This window comes from Lissotriton vulgaris, chromosome 10 (assembly GCF_964263255.1).
Source record: "Lissotriton vulgaris chromosome 10, aLisVul1.2, whole genome shotgun sequence".
Classification (NCBI taxonomy): domain Eukaryota; kingdom Metazoa; phylum Chordata; class Amphibia; order Caudata; family Salamandridae; genus Lissotriton; species Lissotriton vulgaris.
Genome location: NC_141698.1, coordinates 832,087,333 through 832,111,051, shown reverse-complemented (window position 1 = coordinate 832,111,051; position 23,719 = coordinate 832,087,333). Strand labels below are relative to the sequence as shown.

General features: G+C 44.5%; 1 protein-coding gene across 1 annotated transcript in view; it reads right to left on the bottom strand.

Annotated features, from left to right (window-relative positions):
- The window catches only part of NPY (neuropeptide Y), a 63,157-nt gene extending 44,669 nt beyond the window's left edge, over window positions 1-18,488 (bottom strand). The window contains exons 1-2 of the mRNA XM_086941757.1: window positions 18,400-18,488; window positions 16,035-16,225 (exon numbers count right to left, since the gene is read on the bottom strand). Of these exons, the coding sequence (XP_086797883.1) occupies window positions 16,035-16,225 (191 nt within the window). The 5' untranslated portion in view covers window positions 18,400-18,488. The remainder of the gene's footprint in view (window positions 1-16,034; window positions 16,226-18,399) is intronic.
- Between the last annotated feature and the right edge of the window lie 5,231 nt (window positions 18,489-23,719).

Sequence of the window (23,719 nt, the reverse complement as noted above, 5' to 3'; positions counted from 1 at the left end):
TGCATCTATGCAGGTAAAGGCATGCTCGCTCCCCTCGCCTGCTGTGTGCAGTTTGTGGCTCTTATGCTGTTACTTGGGGGACTGTTTTTGGTGCCCAGTCCAGATCGGGATGGACGGGATAACCATCTGTATTTTGTTGTTTGCTTCACAGTTGCTTGTCTTGTCAGTTGATGACGATGGTACTTTCAGTCGCGAGTGGAGGTCATGATTCTCCTCTTTTCTGTTTTTTAACTCCACATGTTTTTTTAAATTGATGTTATATCATGCGATTTTACTCATGCGAGTTATTAATGCCCACTTCCTCATGTGCACGGAATGCGTATATGTGGCATGTAACGTGCTGTAGACACACAACGGCATGCATTACATCTGTGGTGTTGTGCGGAAGGGACGTACTGCACCTGGTGAATCTGTGGCACTTTTTTAAAATGATCATTTTGCTGTGAAAACGGCTGTGGGCGGACGCACCGGAAGTGTGGCAGGCAGATTAGGGAGATGCGCGTGCTTGTGTGGTCACGTGACCCGCTTTTGTGGTCACGTGACTCACATGCACTGTGGAAAAACCGCAGTGGTTTGACCAGTCGATGGAGCACTTGAATTTTCGCCTATTACATTCGCAAGCGAATGATAATAGGCCAAACCTAAAAACATTTTCAGCCAATATTCCAAGCAAATCGTCTCCTTATTCAACTACCAATTACACCCGACACTTGCTACTAATTATTAGATAACTATATCATTGCACCAAATGATGGGACACTTGTCCAACCCATTCAAATTTTCAGACTAGATGGACTTCCTTAAAAAGTGCGGCCATCAATAAAAAATGGGTCTGATCAACAGAACTCAATGTATGAGAGGCTGTAGACGAGAAAGAATGTACACAATCGGTTTCACAGAGACGTTGTTCAAAGACAATTATATCACCGAGTTTGAAAGTTTGTTCCTGAATGGCTTAACTACATAAAAGCACAAATTAGAAATGAGGAGCAGAGGAGGACTCATCTGTTCCACAGAACACACTTAGACTTAAATAACAAGCAGGCCACATTCATTGTGTTAGTGCATGACAGTATGATGCACAATAAATTCAACGAGTTCTTCTGTGCAGCTGTAATGCACTGCCCTTCAGACTAGGGCCACATCTTTCCGGTCAAACTCCATGGTTTGCTATTGAATCTGGACACCCCCCGGTGCTAAATGGTGCTAACTGGTCACTTCCCCCTGTTGACTGGACTAACCAAAGTTAAACACATGGACCATGTATAAAAGCGCCTTGAGAATCAACCAAAATACAAGCCGACTCATACACTCAATGGGTCACACTGGGCTTATTTTCGTTCTTAGCACCATCAGTGCAAAGCACCTGGTGCAACAGTAGATATGGTTGCATCATTCAATAATTGTTGTCTCTCCAGCATGCTCTGACAACCTACACCTCACTACAGGGCAGAGACCAGACTCCCATTAGGGAAGTCACTACTATGAAAGCAGTGAGTTGGGTTGCCAACCTTTTTACGACATACTACACGCTTAGAACCGATCAGTATGGCTCATTGGATCCAGAGAGCCCTGCACCACAGCACTATTAAGATTCCAGACAAAACCCAGCAATTTGTTTTTTAAATGCTGCACTGAAACCTGCATCAAATTCCTACAGAGGCTGCACAAACAGCGGAATCTAAATTGTGCTCGCTGTATATTTACAGGCCGACCCTTGCAGAAACACACAGCCTTGAAACGAATACAAGCGCAAAGGACAGTTTTTATTTACTGTAAATATAATGGAGAAACCCCTTTGGTAAAATAATGGGCATTATTTACTGACAGGAACATTGAATGAAAATGACATCTCCCGAAACATTATATTCACAGGAGGGTAATGCATCGACACACGTGCCGCTGCCCACCCGCATCTGCTTTGAAAGAGGTTGAATCCCAGCAGTCTCAAACAACAACCCAAAAACAGAAGGGGCTCTCTGTCATCGACTTCAATCATTTTGAAAAACTCTGAGGAGTAGAACCCCATTGAAACTCTACATGGGACACATACTCAGGAGAGACAAGCACAAAGGAGGAGAAACTAACAAAGGGAAAAAAACTGCTTGATTACAAAGATTTTGACAAACCAAGGATACCAACTGCCTTCTACACATAATAAACACCACATCACATCCAAAAGGAAAATGTTTCACACCTTGTCCACAAACACAAAGCAGCTATGAATCCTATTGTGTCATGCCATACAGTGTCTTCTTCATAGAGTAACCAGAAACGCACATTTTATGTAAGCACTTATTGGCTGGCTGTCCTCTGGGGCATCAGTACAAAATAATATATTGAAAAACATTTTTTAAACATTTTTAAAATATAACACACTGGCCCTCGTTCCTGTGGAGAGCTACTTGAACCAGAATTAATGATCCAGGCAGTAGATGTGTGGAGTAACCATGCAGACGTTGCTTTCCCAGCCATAAATTGCAGGTTTTTCTGGTTTCTAGGCATATTATGCTCACATTTACCACGTGCTCTCAGCAGGTGGTAAATACCTGTATGGGGCATGAGGGGGTCGCTATGCAGGGCAGTGGAGTGAGACTGGATCGGAGGGTGATGGGGCAGGGCAAGCTCCCTGGTTTGAGTGTGAGAATACTAGACTAATCCGAATCAGTGTGGTTGGTATGTTTGTAGGCACATCTTTCTACCAACTCGGATAAGAACGAGATAAATGCATGTGATAGGAGGAAAGGGTTTTCCAAAATAAATTTCATGGATCGAACTGTGGAAAGTACACAAAGACAATGTACCATACCAATACACATCATAAATGTATCGGGGAATAAACGTTATGTACATAGAAAATTGGAAATAAATCATTGCAGGGCTCTGACTGAGGCACTGGGTGAATATAGGCAGTGAGGGGAAGCTAAATCTGTATATATTCTCTTAAATAGCAGTGTAGGAGGGTTAATTACAGATTTCATGTTTGACAATTCCTTTCAAATTTGTCACTTCGCATTAAAAATTCTGACAAGTTACTTGTTCCACTTTCAATAATGTTGCAATTGTTGGCTGGGACTCATCTTGGAGTAGTAATAATTCTCAAGTTAATTTAGATCAAATCTCCCGATTGCTGCTGGCCCTTCTTTTTCTTTCAACCAAGTTACTGTCTGCCTTTGTAAGGCTTTCCCTGACTTGCGCTTTTCCTTTCTCCAGTCATTAAAGCATACATAAAAGTGATGAAAGGAATGCTTGAATTCATTTCAGCCACTGCTAATTATTCAGGCAGCATCCCAGTCCACCCTTATTTAGCATACCACGTCACCTCAGTTTGGACTCAGCCATTTGAAAATCAGTCTTGACCCTGCCCAGCCCAAATTGCCGGGCCAGGCCCTGCCTGCACTAGAACACAAGCTCATCAGTCCTGTATAGCTTGGTTCCAGTGGCACAGTGTGCGGCGGACCCAGGTTCTGCTTCGTGCGACACACCAGCATGCAATAACGTGATTGGTGGAATGCATGAATTAATCTCAGCCACTTGTAATTACTCAGGCCAAATTCCAGTCCATCATTATTTTGCACACCATGCCACATCAGTTTGGTAGAAACCATATGCAAATCAGTCTTGACCCTGCTCCAATGAGAACAGCCAGCCCGAACTTAAAAACCCACCCACTTTATGAACTAGACCACAAACAACCCAAGACCGATTTTGCCCTTATTAGGGCTCATCAGTTGGTTATAGCTTTGTTCCAGTGGCACAGTGTGCATGGGACCCACTTCAGGGCATGGTGTTCCACTTAGAACAACACACTAAAATAGTGACTGATGTATCAAGATGCGCAAAGCTCAGAAAACCATGGCAGGGTCAGGGCAAATTTTTCATCACAATAATACTGTGGTTTCTTTATGTCCCTTCAGGCTCCTACAAATATAGTTGCAAGGCACCCGACCAGTGACCCACCAGTAAGTAACTCTATTTTCCAGCACAATCTAATAAGCTATTCCTCTCTGTGCATACATGTTTGAGATCTCGCAAGAAAGAAAGAACTAGATAGATGCACCACTTTGGTGGGCTTGCCAGTACATATGCTAGTACATTGCTAGAACCTTAGCAGTAGTCTTTACAGACCACAAATACTGCCATACATAATTCTCCAATGCAAACATTTTAAAGACATATTTCTTCCTTGATTGTATTCAAAAAAAAAATTTTTTCAAATTTTTTATTTATTATGTTTTGGCTCTCAAAGAGGGCCACATAAACATATACAGACAAAGCAACACACTCATCAAAAGTACAAGAATTATAAAAACATAACATTCGAACCGTAATAGCTACACTGCAGTCCATCAGTCCAACCAGGCCGGTCAGACACAGTTTTCCAGCGAAATTAATAAATAGCTAAAAATCCTTTAAAAAAGTTAAAAACATAAGCACAAAACATTTCGTTTGGTGGGCAATAAAGTGCATGAAGAAAATCTTGTAAAGTGACAATGCTGAGGCGGAGACAGATTACTTTAAGCCATCGATCGCGCAAGTTACGTAACATAGGACAAATCAAAAGTACATGCATACAGTCCTGGTTATTCATTTTACATAAATTGCACAAAGGTGAAGTTCCATGCCATTTGGACATCAACACGTTAAGAGGGATTAAGTCATAACGTAATAAAAACCAAAACCTACGTATCCCATGTGGTAAGTTCCATAGGGCATACGGTTGCGGCTGTTTCATCCTATAGGAGGAGATGAGCGGCTCCACATTCCTTTTATCTCCAACAGTTTTTTTGTCGGATAAAAAACAATACTCCCACGAAGCCTCCTTAAGTACCTGCTTTAACTGCGTGGGAGAGTAGGAGAAAAGAGCGCTTTCATCCAGTTTAAGGATTTTCACAGCCCCTCTAAAATTACTAACGAGTTTAGAGAACTCCTTAAAATTGCCCAAAAGTTCATTTTTGAGTAAAACTCGCAGGGTTCCTTCTCTCGCTCTGGCCAGACTGGCTACCCACCTTATTAGGGCACACAGCCCCTGAACCCAGGCACTCCTGAGTCCAAAATCCAGCCTGCAGGCAGCCAGTGGACAGGCATTGTTAAGAGTCGAGAGGGATCTTAGGAGTTTTCCCTCAGTCTTGTGGCAAAAGTCCCAATATTTTATCTCTATTATTTCTATACCGTACAAGATGGTTGCGGGGATTTTAGCTCTAAATACTTCTAGAAGGCTAGAAAAATGTCTTTTCCCCGTTGCCAGGTATAGGGACTTTAGCCCATTGCCATGGGCAAGAGCTTTGCGAGAGCAGTGCTCTATATGGAGATTCTCGCTCATATTGGCCGAGAATATTTTCCCTAAAAAGATATAACAAGTTACGACCTCCAATCTATGCCCTCCAATAGCCCAGCCAAAATTTGTCGAACGGCATTTCTTCCTACCAGCAATACACATCACTTTACTTTTATTAATATTGATCTTCATATGATGCACCCCGGCAAAGTCCTGAAGGGCCTGAAGCCGATTTGCTAAACCCATGGGAGTTAAGTCGAGCAACAACACATCGTCGGCATACATCAGACAGGATATTGGCGCCCCTCCTATTAACGGCGCGATCCCCTCACTGTGAGACACAGCAGCAGGGAGGTCAGTTGTATATAGGGAAAACAGAAGGGGTGGCAATAAGCAGCCTTGTTTGAGGCCATTCTGAGATGGTATTTTGGCCGAAAGCCCCCTTTCGCCCCCCATTAAGACCCTGCACCAGGTCTCAGTGTGCAGAGCCCGCACCAATTCCAACAGGGGAGTAGGGACACCCAGCGCCGCCAATTTTCTCCACAGCGTTCCACGATCTACTTTATCGAACGCTGTGGAGAAATCAATGAAGGCGGCGTATACAACACCCCCCCTCACCTGGACATATTTATCAGTAATCACTTGAAGGGCAGTCAGGTTATCCAGAGTGCCATGCTCCCTTCGGAAACCAGTCTGTTCCAACGGCAAAATGTTGCGCTCGTCGACCCAATCAGAAAGAGAACTAAGGAGACATTTCGCAAAGACCTTTCCGATGGAGTCGAGGAGCGCAATCAAGCGATAATTACTGGGGCTGTCCCTTGCCCCCTTTTTAAAGATAGGGACCAGGATGCTTCCTCTCCACGATTGTATATTCTGCATATTCAGAAGAATAGTCAAGGACCTGCAAGACTGCTGGATCCTGTCCTTTAAGCCATCATGTACATTGGAAAAACCTGGACTATTCCCACCTGCACGAAAGAGGAACGACCTTTGTAAGTTACACAGTGAAAACAATCTCAAGAAACCAATCAGTTGCACTGACTACTGTCCCAGCAAGGCAATGACATGTGGGAGGGTGATGTCTGTTGCCAGATAACCTGAAAAAGCCATTTTACTGGCTAATTTAGGCGGGAAAAAACTCATATGGCAATACAAGTGCAACAAGCTGAACTGTCCGTGCCAACATTTAAACTATTTTACAAGCTAGTTTAGGGTGTGGAAGAATACCTCAAAATGTAGCACACACTTAGTCAAGCCAGACTGTTTTATTTATTACACTGTTTTAATTTACCTCCTTCCTCTTGATTGTGCGCTAATCTTTTGATGATTTATCTTTGTTATCCTTAACACAACAGAGAAACATTGTTTCGAGAAACATTGTTTCAAGCTCATTTTAGAATCTAAGTCATGTTACTTCTGGGCATGTATGAAGCTCACCCCTAACAGGCAGTAACTGTGTACAGATTAGGGGCTGACTTGGTAAAATACTGAATATTAAAATTATGTCCAGTTTTCAGGAGATCCACAATGAATATGTATTAAGCAAATTTACATGTGAAGAATGCCAGTGCAGATTATTTTCATGTTTGTTAAAAAAAACTCCCTAGAATTACAGATCAGTGGCTCAACAATTCCAGTCCTAGTGCTAATATATGTTTCCAGTTTAACTTTCAATCTCCCCTTGCAATATACATAAAGAAATGTATGCAGTATACAGCAAACTGCCCTGTAGTGTTTGTGAAGAATACGACTTTTCAAAATGAAACTGTTCAGTCTTATTGTACAGCCTTAACATGCACTCGCGCCTAGTATGATCTTTTATACAAAGTAAAGCAAAAAATATTTTGCACTGTCTCTGGAAACAGTGGAACATCAGCATGCTTAATGAGAAACTCTAAGGAGAGAGAGCCCATTGTATGTTAAACGCCCTTGTCCTTGTTTTCATCTCCTGCTGGCTGTTTACGCTTGCATGACAAATAAATGAATAGAATACATTGGCATGCAGCCTCTACAGATGTAAACAGCTGCCAACGCGGTGTCCTCAGTAAGGGTTGGCTTGCATTATCTAGCATAGACCAACAGTGGCTAACCACTGCAATGCGAAAATGCTGCTTTTTTGATACATTTGTGCATTAGATTTGGAAAAACCTTGTTTAGCCACATCTGCCTGCTGAAATGAAGTTTGTCCAATGTATCAATTGACAGGACCATGTTCTAAGTATCCAGGCTGTGTTCTGTATTTACCATTTAATGTTGGTGCTTTGATATCTACTGTGCACTCTCTTTCAAGCAATATGTTTTTTCAGGCAGCTTCTTCGTTGTTCATATCACAGCAAATGTGTACAAATCCAAATGATTTGGATCTTACGATTTGTCAAGTGCCTGAATTTAAAGGTCTGGTTTGGTTAAGACCACCACCCAGAGTAGATCTGAAGTACATCTCAAACTGAGCCCGCTTTCATTGATCCATCATGAAAAAGGAAAGATTATAGTAAAACCAAATGTGATCATGTGAAATTTAAAAAAATGAATAAGGTGTCATCGACGTACGTAGCTATGACATTATACAAGGCACTTCAGCTGACCATATAGAGAACAAAGTTAGGTAAGGCAAAAAAGACTGAAGCCGGCTTCACCCCAGACTTTGGATGAAAGGCAGCTTTCGTTTTTTTTAATGGCTTTATTCTCTTCCCTCTGACATCTTGCTTTTTGAGTTTTATGATAGCAGCATGATTCCCATCTTACTCCCGTTCTTCCTTTTCCAAAAAAGTAGCTACTCTGTTAAACTCTCTCCCCTTTTATTACCTGTCTTTTGTGCAATTTGATTTGCCCGATTGCCATCTTTACTGCCCCCACTCCTTTCTGTTTTGGTAGCAAATTTGATTTTTTTACATGTTTGATGCATACCTATAGTACTACTTGCAGAAAAAATCCAACTGGCAACAGGTAGGTTTTTTGCAATCAATGTGTTAACTGCAAACTATTTGAGTCGGGTATTTCACAGCACCACCCAAAAGGTTGAAGAGAGAAGCAGTATCTCCGTTGTCTATGAAACATAAGAAGGAAAGTCCATACTTTACGAAGTCTGTGCTGCACCTGGGTCAACACCCTCACCGCAACAGTCACCAAAGTTCAAGGGCTCTGAGTTTGAATAGATATAAATATCTGACACAGGGCAGTAAAGTAAATTAGGAATAACAGAGATTTGCAAAAAAAGGCATAAACAGGTACTTTGAATAAATGAGCACAGAATTGAGGCACTCCAGTTTAAAACTCAGAGCTTACAACTATGAGAAGTCAGACTCAATTCGACAGCAAGAAGCCACATTAAAGTGCAGCAGGTAAAGGATGCTAATGGTTTCTTCGCAATATGGTGGCGGTGTCTCTTCACAAGTGTAGCAGTTTTTGTTTTTTCTGTAATGGGTTTTACATTTCCCCTGGTCGCATAATAGACTGGAGGTTCTCCCTGAATTGTTTTTTTTTATTCAGCTTAAAGTTAATAAAATACGCAATTCTTAGGCATTTACATATTTTGAAAGTGATAAGAACACATTTTTCGTCATTTCAGAAGTGACACTGGTGTGTAGGGTAAGAGGTATGCTGACAGCAAAAGTATTTGACACCCCTTTAATACTACATCATAATGTTTTCTACAGAGGGGGAGCGGTCCACAGGAGAATCCAAGTCCACATCAGTTTTCACAAGGTTTTGGTGACGGTAACACACTCAAAAAAACTCTGGACCTCTTTAGTTTTCAGGCAATGAAGTTTTGAAGGGAGTAATGAGTGTGTTAGGTGTTGCGTCTTAATGTCCTTAGGCTCAATCCTTATTTATATAAACAGAATCAAGGAAGTCCTTATTTTGTAGAAAAGTTGCTCTTTATTTGTGTAAATAAAAGCGTGGACAGCCCACACGTGTTTCGCCCCTATGGCGATCTGCGCCAGGGCTTTTTCAAGGCTATTTACAGTGTTTTTTGTTCTATACAATTCCTCATCTTTTGCGAAATAATTTCCAACATCAAATCCGTCACGTTTCTTCTTCCGTGAGACCTTTCCGGAGCACTCCAGGGATTCTACCCCAAAAAACTGAAAAACCGGATTTGATGTTGGAAATTATTTCGCAAAAGATGAGGAATTGTATAGAACAAAAAACACTGTAAATAGCCTTGAAAAAGCCCTGGCGCAGATCGCCATAGGGGCGAAACACGTGTCGGCTGTCCACGCTTTTATTTACACAAATAAAGAGCAACTTTTCTACAAAATAAGGACTTCCTTGATTCTGTTTATATAAATAAGGATTGAGCCTAAGGACATTAAGACGCAACACCTAACACACTCATTACCCCCTTCAAAACTACATCATAATGTGCATGCATACTAGTGACCCTTAGCAACCATGTAACGTGTGGGGTAGCAAGGCGTGTAATATCAGCAGGCACCCAGACATTCACCCAAGGAGTCTTGGCAGTGAATTTCCCTGGATTGGTTGTACATGTTATCTGATGCTTCAATGACATGAGGGATACTAGGTCCCAGTGCTGGGCTTTCCTCCTACAAACCACTGTTTTCAGGTGCGTTGATATGAACCATATCTACAACTCGCAGAAGGCATCCATCTTTTTAAGGGAAGCCCAGGGCTGGAAAATACAGTCCCTGATTGCACAGACCAGGATGGACTGGTCTATCGGGCAATTAGGCAGTGCCCGATGGGCTGGTCTGATAGGTCAATGTGTGGACCGGTTCTTTAACCAGTGTGTGGGCCTGTTTTAGGGCCATGTTAGCCAGTTGTCACTGTTGATTTCCCTGATATTACCACAAACCATGCCTGCAGCAAATTCAAGTGTATGCAATCTCCCATGCCTTGCAAAATACCCATACAGCGTGTCTTTACAAGTTAGTTAAACTGGCCTGATTCCCCAGAAACAGAAGCCATTTTGCGAATCTGGGCCAATGGGTATCGGGCCCATACGTTGCAATGTTAATTACATATTAAAACCAGAAGAAGACCACACATGGGTTTCTTCTCTCTCTTCTGTATGTCACTTTCCTCAAATTAAACCAACATTCTGTCAAGCTTTCTCTTCAAAAGTCTCAAGGGCATCCAGTGCATTTATGAAAACAGATTATGGTCCCACTGGTGATAGGCAATGAAACAATTTATAACCAAGCACTTCCTACTCGGTGTAGCCATGTTTGCTTCACAAAAATGGTAAGTTCATTTTGGTTTGAAAATGAGATAGAAGCGTGAGACAATCTCTGCACCCACAAAATAGATCGAAGGGATATGAAAGTGGAATTGCTAAGAAAACTGCATTTCAAACAAAATGGCTTGAAATTGTGGGAATTTCAAAAGACACGTCCCTGGAAATGAAAGCTTCCAGTGTTAATATAAAGATGTCTGTGCAGGAGTCGCAGCACACATAAGCCTGTTTCTGCTGAGCAGCATGCACAGTCCTCGCGGCGGTAAGGACAAAGCATGGACTGTCTTTGCGGTAACAGAGTCTGACGTAACAAACATGGCGGCCGACTGCCCAGCGGGCCCAGCACAGTGAGCAGTCCATACTGTGGCGTGCCCATCTGAAGATTAAATGTATGGATTCCGATGCTGGGATGAATGCCCCAAATGCTGCTCACACATATCATAATCCATTAGTAAGTCCTGCCGCCTAAAACATTCAGGTAACTGCCACCAGCCTTGTTGTTTTTTTTTTTTTAGCATGGCTGCTCCTTCAAGACAATTGAACATTGTGTGACGTTGCTCCTCTTTTTTTGCTTACTCAATTATTACATTTTTCGACGTGAAATAAAAGATTGGTTCTTTTGGGCACTTACTGTGCAATGTCGGCCTCCTTTATGATTTACTGAAGGAATAAAATCAAAAGAAAGTCTTATGGTTATTTTATTTGAAAATCCGTGTTTGCTCAGCCAGTGAATAGACTTAACAAGGGGGCGATATCAACTGTTTGTTCCATTTTATGTTCGAGAAAAACTGACCAGGGGCATATAGCGATTCAACGAGTCGTCACGGGCAGTAAGCACTATATAAATGCAATTGCAATTCATTCAATGGAGCAGCCTGGGACAAATGGCGTCTGTGTGCGTCTAAGTGGTGTAAAGTTGGTGGGAAAGGGGATAGTATGGCTGCCTTACTGACCTCATCATGCTGCCAGGCTGTTATTTGCCTGGTGTTAGGTCTGGGGGGGGGGGGGGGATTATCAGACTGAATAAATGCAGGTGAAAACAGCGGCACCTTATTGTGTCTCCCAATTACTACCTCCCATGCTTGGCTCTTCTTGATTAACATTATGTGTGGGGTTTAGTGGTGAGTCCTGAAACAGATGAAGTGTTCACTTCCGGTCTTGCTGGCGAGATGGAACCTGCACAGGTGGGTAGCATCACATGGTGGGAAAGCAGACAACGAGGCAACTGAAGAGGAAAGATGATAAACGCCTCGGAGAATCCATTTTAATCTTTATAGTCTCATGTAGCTTTATGTGCCTGGTTATTTATATAGCAACTAAAACATTTAGACCGGCTTCTTGTTTTGGCAGAAGCAGGAACTGAAGCACACAGATATGAAGTGCTTTCCCAAGTACACACGTCTTATTCAAGTGGAGATCCTGGTATTAAGCAGGGGAGATTGTCTTGGGGTCAATGGGACTTGGATGACGGCATCTACCTATACAGTCCATTTATAATGTAATCTGTTGACGTGCTTCACATTTACTCCGGGTCTTGAAATATTAATACCTAATTGTACACCGAGATGTAATGTAGCAGGCTTTGACCAGTGTCGGAAAGGAATCACACAGATATTACAATTTCCCAAATAAGTAATGTTTATGTATTGTACATCTGAATACTGGAAGGATGCGTTTGGCCAATTCGGACATGTGATCTTGAGTTTGCACACGTTTGATCTTGAGTTTGTGATCTAGAGTTTGCACACATCTCTGTGTAGCAGGCACATTAATCACCTGTGTTATCTATCTTCCTGGGATGTATCCGGTGGGGGTACCACCCACTAGTCCTCCTTGAAAGACCAGGGAAGCTTTCTTGTTCAGGTTCTGGAAGGACCATACCATTAAAAACTGACAGAAGTACTCAGAAGGCCAGTGTCTCTGACATCAACACAGGGCTGGACCAGCAACTCCCACCAGTAAGGATTATCTGTCATGCAAATGATACTAACAACCAGATCCCCCCCCCCCCCCTTTCCCGGGGGCTAATCTATAGGTAAACCAGGAGTCTTCTCAATAGGCGGGTGCCCACAAATATGGCTAAATTCATAATATCTGTCCCAGGGATATATGAAGGATTTTTTTACCGCCCAGAAATCAACCACATTTTCACACATACTGTGTCCTCTGAATGGCCCACACAAGCACCCATATCTGAGTAACTCGATGGGTTTGGGGAGGTCTTGAAAGGTGATGTGAAAAGTGCTTGAATCAGAGCAATGAAACCCTCTGTGGTCTTCCCTTCTAATGGCTTTCCCTGTAGTAGGGCGCTTTCTTTCTTTTAAAAATATATACCATTAGTATACTCCGCACCTCAAACTGAATTATTTTCTACTGCCTTATGAAGTTTGTTATTATTGTCGAAATTAATCGTCTCAATTATTGACTTCAGGAGGTAGAAAGGCTGACCCAGCCCCCTTTGCCAGGTCTGTGCACCAAAAGAATAGCATTTTTTCGCCTGCTATCATGCAAGGGGACAGAAAGGGCGTGAGTTATTGCTCGGCTGTGCCAGACACAGCTCCTAACGAGGTCTCGGTGCGCTCCGCTCTCCTCCACTTTACATAGCTCTCCGCATCAGAGCTGTTGCTTGGGTGACAGCTGAGCTCGCATAGCTTTCAGTAAACCTTCGAAAATTACTAATCGAAATTCATATATAAAGGGATCTTTCAACAAGGACGATTCTCGTGTCGCGTTGATGCAATCTGAAGGCTAATAGGGTATTGTTTGATCTCGTACTAACTAGTACCTGAAAAAGTTAGAACCGTCCCGGATTGTCATGTGTATCTTGTTACTAATCTCTTCATCGACTCGATTTTATAAGTAACAGGACAGGAATTTAACAGCAATCTGTGCCCTCTGAGGAGGTCTTCAACACACGTGAATGCCATCTGAATAGGTTTTACAAATTTGTAACTGCAAACTAACTTGTAATCTGCGTTCTCTGATCCCTCCTGTTTTAGGCGACTCACTCCAGAAGCCTCTAAATTAGTAAGTATCTCAATAATTCGTAAATATATTAAGTGTATCAATTTCCTTGCTACGGTCAGCGCCGCATCGTTTCGCCGCAGTGGCCCCATCGTTATCATTCCAGAGTCGGCGAACAACAGTGGGTGAAGCGTGTATGTGGCGATGTCTCTACCCAGCGCCCCTGCCTGTCACGCATGCATTAAGTTCAGTCGCAGCGCTGCCATTCTGATAAACCATCTCTGAAAGGCACTCGACACCCTGGAATAGTGCTTCGTGCTGGCAATCAGTGCACCTGGGCGCGTCTCAATTACTTTTTTAAGTGAGGCGGAATGGGGGAAAAGAGGAAAAACTAGACAGGCATCTCTGCCGCAGGCACAGCACCTCCTGTCAATCATGGTGGGAGCTCTGCTCCCCCTCACAGGGGTCAGCGGCCATGAGGCAGTGTCAAGCACCCAGAGCCTTCATCAGGGAGATGGACAATTTCTCTCCAGTGTACAACTGCTTCCTTATTCCAGCTAGTGTCAAGACGCCTTTTTTATGTTATTCAAGCACTTTAGAAGAACATCTAACATAACATAGCATCTGCAATACAAGCAGAACCATTTGACCCTCTCTGGGTCTGTACAGTGAAGCAGGTTACCAAATATAGGGGCTCGGCTCTGAACAACTTCATTTCAATTGGGGTGACACCCTAATTCTATGTTATTAAGGAGATGGTATCCAATCAATAGGCTTTTGTACGGGAGCCTAATGCATTTAGGGTGTTGTAGTCTTGCGTTCACTGACGCAATTAAACTGACACACCTGATAACAATGATGTATAGGGGCTAAATTCTGGACTGAAAACACTTTCCTTGATGATATGGGTTTAGGTGGTCACCCTAGTGTTAACAAAGAGTGTTTATTTTTCATTCAGATTCCATTAAAGTGCTAGAGCGACCTGCTTATTTCTGAATGCTGATGTTTCATACAAGAAGGCACCTAAAGTATAAACAGATGCAGCTTGGTTTTAACAAGCGAAATGCATAGTAAGCATGTCATTGGCAATCAAACTATGACCTGTGACAGAGAACTGTAACAGTTGTGTCTGTGTCATCCTTTTGAGTGCTGATAATAGAGGTGCAAAGACTTCACTAAATATATTTACCTGCAGAGACGTGCTGGTACTGTCTCATTGAAAACAGGATATTGATGCAGAGAAGTGCTGTAACTGCTCTGCTCGAAGTATGGGAGTCCAGAAGTAAGTAAGGTTTTTATAGAGCGCGCAAATAACGAGGCATATTGGATCTAGTGTCTGGGGGCTGGACTCACAAAGAGGGAGACCTACTTAATGCTGGAGACAAGTGCTGGTATGGTCTCACCATGCAGAGAGCCGCTTGTACAATCGCACTAAACTTATAGCCACTCTCCGGAAAACTATTCTAGTATCCATTAATAGCACAACATAAGTGCTAAAAAGGGTTGTTACCATGCATTAGAAGTCTACTAGCCCTGCCAAGAAGTGCTGGTACTGTCCATTACAGCATCAGCAGCTCTTCTATAAAGTACTGGTACTGTGCCACTGTACTACAGCTCTGCTGAGTAATGCTTGACATGATCTGCCCCATCCGGAGAATAGGAACCCTGCTGTGCTCTCCCCCATTACTGGTACTGCAGATATGGGTTGTGTAACATGATTGGCATGCTAGTCACGTTGAGGCGTGCCAATAATGTGCAGATGGAAAGGTGGGTTGTAAAAGTTAAGTTTCCTGTGGGCAGCCTACTAGCTGCACCCCCTCTGTCTCACTCGCAACAGGTGCGTGTGTAAAGCCTTTTTGTCCTATATAAAACATAAATGGGACACAGTGGCTGGTGGTTTGATGGATGAGTGTATGTGAGACACGAACTAAAACGTTTGTTTAGAAAACTTGACATTGAGGGGAGCTCTCCATTGAGATTTTGCCTGTGTGTATACGGCTCCAAAAACATGCTTCCAGAACACTCTCTGCATGCGTGCAGTTTCTCCAAGGCTCAGGGGTCACGTGCCTCTTTGAATGGAAATAGATGGACTCTCTGACTCACTGAACATTTAAAAACACACTGTATGTTTCCATTGGAGGTTTCAGGATTCAGCTGTCTGATTTAGATTAGGTGAAAGAAACCCCAAGCAGACAGTGCATTAGTGCAGATGTCCACCCACCCCCTTTGTTTGCTGAGATCTGGGCTCTTTCATACGGACAGTCTGATCTTCCTCTGGACACAAAGTGACGTTAGCAGAGGAAGTCGACATTTAGAGTAAAAATGCCACTCCTTGTTTCAGACAGTCCTGGATACTACATTGTTTTACCCTTTCAAATTACCTCACGTATCCTAAATGTCATTAAAATGCAATTTTTGTGGTTTAGAGATGGAATTTAAAAAAACACAAACCACCACCCTTTGGGTTAGTGAATCCAGAATTTTAGACAGGGTGAGCTATCTCTGGGATGATGCTTAAGGTCTGCAGTGTTATCATTAGCATGGAGGGAGGCGTGTGTCACACCCCTCCGGGCCCCACATGTGTAACCATACCTCTGCCTCGTGATGAGGTTGATGTAGTGCCTCAGTGCCGAGTAGTATTTGGCCATATCTTCTGCCGGCGCGTCTTCTCCGGGACTGTTAGGTTTGGATGGATATGCGTCCGCCAGCGTCCCCAGGCAGATCAGCAACGACAGGGCAAAGGTCATCGCAGACAGCCACAGCCTCATGCTGCCCCCTTGCATCTATAGGGTAGAGAGGAAGGAGGAAGGGCAAGGTAAAGACTGGCACAACTATAATAACAAGGGAAGACGGACAACAACATACAAGCTTCTGGGGTAATTAATCTCCTCAGTAATCCAAGTGAATACATAACATAACGTGTATTTGTAAAGCGCACGTTTACCCATGGGGATCTTTGAGCTGAATACCCAACTCAATGGTACTCATTTTATCAACCTCAGATGGATGAAAGGCTGAGTAGACCTGCCGGGATTTGAACCTGTGACCATGAGGTCGAACACAGCCCCCTGCAGTGGACACCTTAGTACACTGAGCCACCAGACCGAACATTATAGGAGTCCACGCTGACCTGGGGGAGTCATTTTTGCAAGTATTTACCATTTTAACCCCTCCCCTGCTGATGACGGAACCGCTCCGTCATCAGCTACGGTTGGGCTGTGCTGATGACGGAGCGGTTCCGTCATGGCCTGGCCGCCGCGCCTGCGTAGCGCTGATTTCGCGCCTGCGCGGCCGTTGTATTGAGCAGGGCGGGTCATGATGGAACCGCTCCGTCACCAGCACAGCTCAACCGCGGCTGGTGACGGAGCGGTTCTGTCACCAGCATGCGGCCGCCGCGCGGCCGCCCCGCCCCGTTAGCGCTGCGGCGGAATAGCCGCCGCAGCGAAAGGGATAAAAGCACATGCTGCCTTGTTCCTTGCCTCCAGCAATTTTCAGGCATCAATTAAAATGTCAAGATAACTCCAGTGATTAATCCTCTTCCTGGAAAGAGACGGGAGGTTTGTCTAGTGGAATTTTTGACTCAGGCTAAGGTAGCGCAGAGGGTTAAAATGCCTGCTGCTAAGAATGTCTACATGCAGATAACAAAGTGCATATAATGTAAATAAGTCAGTTGGTGACTGCCACTGTAAGAGAGCTCCTTTTGTTACGTGTTGTTTATATAAGTCAAAATCCTAATATATTGCATTAAGCTATTAACTGTCAGCAAAGAGCTGCATGCAAACTGCAAGGTATATGTTGGAGCTATATGCTTTTTGTCCCGTCTTTCATTATCCAAACCTTGCCAAAAGGGTTCATTTGGGTAGAAAACAATTCTTATTATTAAAAGGAACCCCTAAAAATGATGCTATGTTTTAAATTCTGAATTTGTACTTTTCCAGAATAAGGACTCAAACTATATTGCCTACAAGTATCAATGACATGTCACTCCTACACTACACCTTGTAGTCCTGGCTGATGTAACATTTGCTATACACTGATTTACACACATATGATGGTCTTTGTGCCATGTATGTGTGATATAAAGTGGTCTGACACCCTTACACTGGTATGAGTGGTGCTATAAAACTACATGAATCTGTGAGACAGGGGTAATGGAGACTTGAGGGGCACTGTCAAAGGGTCGTAGTGAGAGAATCCGTGGCAGAGGTGGTCATTGGGGGCGCCAACAAACATTGTTGCACAGGGCGCCACCAGTGTTAAAGCCGGCCCTGATAGGAGGTCATATCTGGACGACTTCCTACCGGCCACACGCCTTAAATGCGGCAACACAAAAAGATAAATATGAATGATGCTAAAACATGCCAGGCACATGCCTTGGTTTTAAAGTGCGTGTTTTCAGCAATTAGAATGTCGGTCAATTGATCCGTTTATGGAATGTTAACTACTAACAGCTCGTGAGTCACAGCACAAATGTAAGTATGGAAATGAAATGGCAAACTGAATAAAAACATTACTGCTTTAATAATTTTGTCAATTCAAATGATATTTAAGTGGACGTTGCTGAAAACTTCCCCTGACTGAGTTATACTTGATTACTATATGACGTGAAAACAAAATATTTTAATTTCTAATTATGTCATTTTGATAAAATAAGACAACTGTGGTCAGTTCTTGTAAATAAATTAAAGAAACACGGGTTCACTTAAAGGACTTCATGCCAACAGACTTTACTTTTTCTCATCCCACAAAGCAAGAGATAAAGTGATTGATGGAAGTAATAGAATGAAACCGGTTCCCAAAACTAAAGCAAATGAAAACCGAGAAAACAAAGTGTTAACCGGCGCAAAATGTAATATAAAAAATCATTGCACCACCAGAATCCAACACAATACAAGGTAGATTGCATGCAATCAGCTATGTTAAGGCTTCTTACAAGTAAACTCTGTGCAAACCTTACCTTCCTTCGCCCGAAAGACGATTTTCTGCAGCGGTACTCTGCTTCGCTCGCTGCTCCAACTAAGTTCTCTACACGAAGGCGATGGGAGGTAATCCGGAGGCTGGCGGTTATTAGTAGGGTTTTTGTGACTGTACTTCACGGTGAAGTCTGTGATTGGATAGAAAAAAATGACTCGCCCATACAGATGCGGTCCACCCAGTCAGATGACCCCGCCCCCTCCAGCCCGGGAGCTGTGGGAGTCTACGAGGCGAGTCTCGCGCAATAGGTCCCTGTGGCGCAGGAGGCGCACGCACAGATTGACCCGGGGAGATCCGCACCTGTGACGCATGACGGAAAGCGGGGGTCCGCCAGCTCGCATGAGACAAGTCACGACAACAGTGTCCCTTTGAGCACTGCGGGAGAGGAGGTCGGTCGCTCGATGTCACCCCGGGAGGAACCGGCTCAGGTGGCATGTTAACGTCAAGGGCTGTGTGTAAGGCAGTGCTCACGATTTAGCCTAAACTTATTTTCTCTTGCTTCTTCTTAAAAACTTCCTTCGCATCAATGCAAGTTAACTAGGAAGTTCCATTTTTTTCCATGAAACTTTCGCTCAATTATGAGGCAGGGGAGGAGGGCAGAAGTTTGCGGCTGGGCCGAGTAAATTATGTGGCAAGAAAAGGCTTATTATGTGGCATAATGCGGCACATTTTATGATAGGATTATTTAATTCTTTTGCAGCCGCGGACAGTGGAGGGAATTCCGTGGGGCAGGGTGGGGGGTAGTAAACACCGGAATGTGGATAATTGGAGGTAAGTAAATAATTAAAAGAATAAAACGAATTTCGTAGCGCGCCAAATTAGTTTTATATATTTCATTGTTTACTTACCTCCAATTATCCATTATTCCGGTGTTTAGTACCCCCCACCCTGCCCCTCCCCCGCCTTTTTGCCCCATGGAACTCCCTCCACAGTCCGCGGCTGTTCTGTTGTAATTTTCACACTTGTTAATACTGTCTGGCCATTGGTAGCACCTCATTGTAACACCCACACATAGCAATAATCAACTGGTTAACTTATCCAAACAGCCTTCCACTGTGCGGCAAAACATGTTTCTGCGTTTTCAGTAACTTTTAAACCGTTTGAGCTATAAACAAAATTTTTGTTTGTTCAAAGCTGCAGCGTATGCACCAGAGGATGGATTATGTGGCAAAATGAGGCTAATCTATAATTATGCAAAAATCGCAGCAGCCGCACAATCACATAATTCCAGTGGTCCTGCTCATAGGAATTCAGAACTGTCATGTATGTTAGAAGGTACAAAACACACTATAGTGAGCATCTGCTGCAGCTTTTGTCAAGCAAAGCAAAACCAAAGTGGATGATGGACGGGGTGTTGAACATTGCAAGCATTCAGCCCCAGTCAACTGATCTGGGTTTAATCCATCATCATTCTTTAGCTCGCTCCGCCACCCCAGTACAGACATGGCTATATGCAAATCAGTCTGACCTTGTGCCTCATGGGAACAGTCTAGCCCAAACTGCCAAGCCATGTATTCCCTGGACTGGAAACAAGCATCCTGGGAGCGGTTTCGGGCTCACAGCCCTCATCAGCCAGGCTATCTTGAATCCAGTGGCAAAGTGAGCAAGGGACCCACATCTGGGCATACCCTGCCAATATACGGCAAACAAAGCAAAACCAAAGGGGATGATGGACGGAGTGTTGAACATTGCCATTACTCACCCCCAGTCAACTGATCTGGGTTTAATCCATCATCATTCTTTAGCTCACTCTGCCACCCCAGTTCAGACATGGCTATATGCAAATCAGTCTGACCCTGTGCCTCATGGGAACAGTCTAGCCCAAACTGCCAAGCCATGTCTTCCCTGGACCGGAAACAAGCATCCTGGGACCAGTTTTGAGCTTACAGCCCTCATCAGCCAGGCCATTTTAAATCCAGTGACAAAGTGAGCAAGGGACCCACGTTTGGGCATTCCCTGCCAACTTACGGCAAACAAAGCAAAACCAAAGGGGATGATGGACGGAGTGTTGAACATTGCAAGCCCCCCCCCCCCCCACAGCCAACTGATCTGGGTTTAATTAATCATCATTCTCTAGCTCACTCCGCCACCCCAGTTCAGACATGGCTATATGCAAATCATTCTGACCCTGTGTCTCATGGGAACAGTCTAGCCCAAACTGCCAAGCCATGTCTTCCTTGGACCGTAAACAAGCATCCTGGGAACGGTTTCGGGCTCACAACCCTCATCAGCCAGGCTATCTTGAATCCAGTGGCAAAGTCAGCAAGGGACCAACTTCTGGGCATACCCTGCCAATTTAGGGCGAACAAAGCAAAACCAAAGGGAATGATGGACGGAGTGTTGAACATTGCAAGCACTCACCCCCAGTCAACTGATCTGAGTTTAATCCATCATCATTATTTAGTTCACTCCGCCACCCTAGTTCAGATATGGCTATGTGCAAATCAGTCTGACCCTGTGCCTTATGGGTCCAGTCCAGCCCGAACTGTCAAGCCATGTCTTCCCTGGACTGGAAACAAGCATTCTGGGACTGGTTTTGAGCTTACAGCCCTCATAAGCCAGGCCATCCTGAATCCAGTGGCAAAGTGAGCAAGGGACCCACGTCTGGGCATACCCTGCCAACTTAGGGCGAACAAAGCAAAACCAAAGGGGATGATGGACGGAGTGTTGAACATTGCCATTACTCACCCCCAGTCAACTGATCTGGGTTAAATCCATCATCAGACTTTAGCTCACTCCGCCACCCCAGTTCAGACATGGCTATGTGCAAATCAGTCTGACCCTATGCCTCATGGGAACTGTCCAGCCCGAACTGTCAAGCCATGTCTTCGCTGGACCGGAAACAAGCATCCTGGGACCGGTTTTGAGCTTACAGCCCTCATCAGCCAGGCCATCTTGAATCCAGTGGCAAAGTGAGCAAGGGGCCAACGTCTGGGCATGCCCTGCCAACTTCGGGCAAACAAAGCAAAACCGAAGGGGATGATGGACGGAGTGTTGAACATTGCAAGCACTCACCCCCAGTCAACTGATCTGGGTTTAATCCATCATCATTCTTTAGCTCACTCTGCCACCCCAGTTCAGACATGGCTATATGCAAATCAGTCTGACCCTGTGCCTCATGGAAACAGTCTAGCCCAAACTGCCAAGCCATGTCTTCCCTGGACCAGAAACAAGCATCCTGGGACCAGTTTTGAGCTTACAGTCCTCATCAGCCAGGCCATTTTGAATCCAGTGACAAAGTGAGCAAGGGACCCACGTCTGGGCATTCCCTGCCAACTTACGGCGAACAAAGCAAAACCAAAGGGGATGATGGGTGGAGTGTTGAACATTGCAAGCCCCCCCCCCAGCCAACTGATCTGGCTTTAATTAATCATCATTCTTTAGCTCACTCCGCCACCCCAGTTCAGACATGGCTATATGCAAATCATTCTGACCCTGTGTCTCATGGGAACAGTCTAGCCCAAACTGCCAAGCCATGTCTTCCTTGGACCGTAAACAAGCATCCTGGGAACGGTTTCGGGCTCACAGCCCTCATCATCCAGGCTATCTTGAATCCAGTGGCAAAGTGAGCAAGGGACCCTCGTCTGGGCATACCCTGCCAATTTAGGGCGAACAAAGCAAAACCAAAGGGAATGATGGACGAAGTGTTGAACATTGCAAGCACTCATCCCCAGTCAACTGATCTGAGTTTAATCCATCATCATTCTTTAGTTCACTCCGCCACCCCAGTTCAGATATGGCTATGTGCAAATCAGTCTGACCTTGTGCCTTATGGATCCAGTCCAGCCCGAACTGTCAAGCCATGTCTGGACTGGAAACAAGCATTCTGGGACCGGTTTTGAGCTTACAGCCCTCATAAGCCAGGCCATCCTGAATCCAGTGGCAAAGTGAGCAAGGGACCCACGTCTGGGCATACCCTGCCAACTTAGGGCGAACAAAGCAAAACCAAAGGGGATGATGGACAGACTGGGGGTGAAACTGAGATCGTTTTTCACCCTGAGGCGGAAGCCGGGGTTATTTGCGCTTCCTTGCGCCTCTTTTGTTAAAGCTGTTATTTGAACGCTAATAACATAGCTGTATTGCAGGATCAGGGATTTTAACAATTGTAAATATTTTAAGGGCAGTTTTTAATTGATCCTTACCTGGGGCGAGATTACTTCGCTCCAGGCTGTGTCACGAGCACACCACAGCCCGCTCCTGATTGGCGCTGGGCACTTACTCCCACCCACCGGATCCGCCATCTTGGGAAGGGAAGGGAGACGGTCGAGCCTATCGTCCCTCCCGCCCTCCCAGACTATTTAAGGCCATTTCACCTGATGCTCGGTATTGTTTGTTGAAACTGAGATCGTTTTTCACCCTGAGGCGGAAGCCGGGGTTATTTGCGCTTCCTTGCGCCTCTTTTGTTAAAGCTGTTATTTGAACGCTAATAACATAGCTGTATTGCAGGATCAGGGATTTTAACAATTGTAAATATTTTAAGGGCAGTTTTTAATTGATCCTTACCTGGGGCGAGATTACTTCGCTCCAGGCTGTGTCACGAGCACACCACAGCCCGCTCCTGATTGGCGCTGGGCACTTACTCCCACCCACCGGATCCGCCATCTTGGGAAGGGAAGGGAGACGGTCGAGCCTATCGTCCCTCCCGCCCTCCCAGACTATTTAAGGCCATTTCACCTGATGCTCGGTATTGTTTGTTGAAACTGAGATCGTTTTTCACCCTGAGGCGGAAGCCGGGGTTATTTGCGCTTCCTTGCGCCTCTTTTGTTAAAGCTGTTATTTGAACGCTAATAACATAGCTGTATTGCAGGATCAGGGATTTTAACAATTGTAAATATTTTAAGGGCAGTTTTTAATTGATCCTTACCTGGGGCGAGATTACTTCGCTCCAGGCTGTGTCACGAGCACACCACAGCCCGCTCCTGATTGGCGCTGGGCACTTACTCCCACCCACCGGATCCGCCATCTTGGGAAGGGAAGGGAGACGGTCGAGCCTATCGTCCCTCCCAACCTCCCAGACTATTTAAGGCCATTTCACCTGATGCTCGGTATTGTTTGTTGAAACTGAGATCGTTTTTCACCCTGAGGCGGAAGCCGGGGTTATTTGCGCTTCCTTGCGCCTCTTTTGTTAAAGCTGTTATTTGAACGCTAATAACATAGCTGTATTGCAGGATCAGGGATTTTAACAATTGTAAATATTTTAAGGGCAGTTTTTAATTGATCCTTACCTGGGGCGAGATTACTTCGCTCCAGGCTGTGTCACGAGCACACCACAGCCCGCTCCTGATTGGCGCTGGGCACTTACT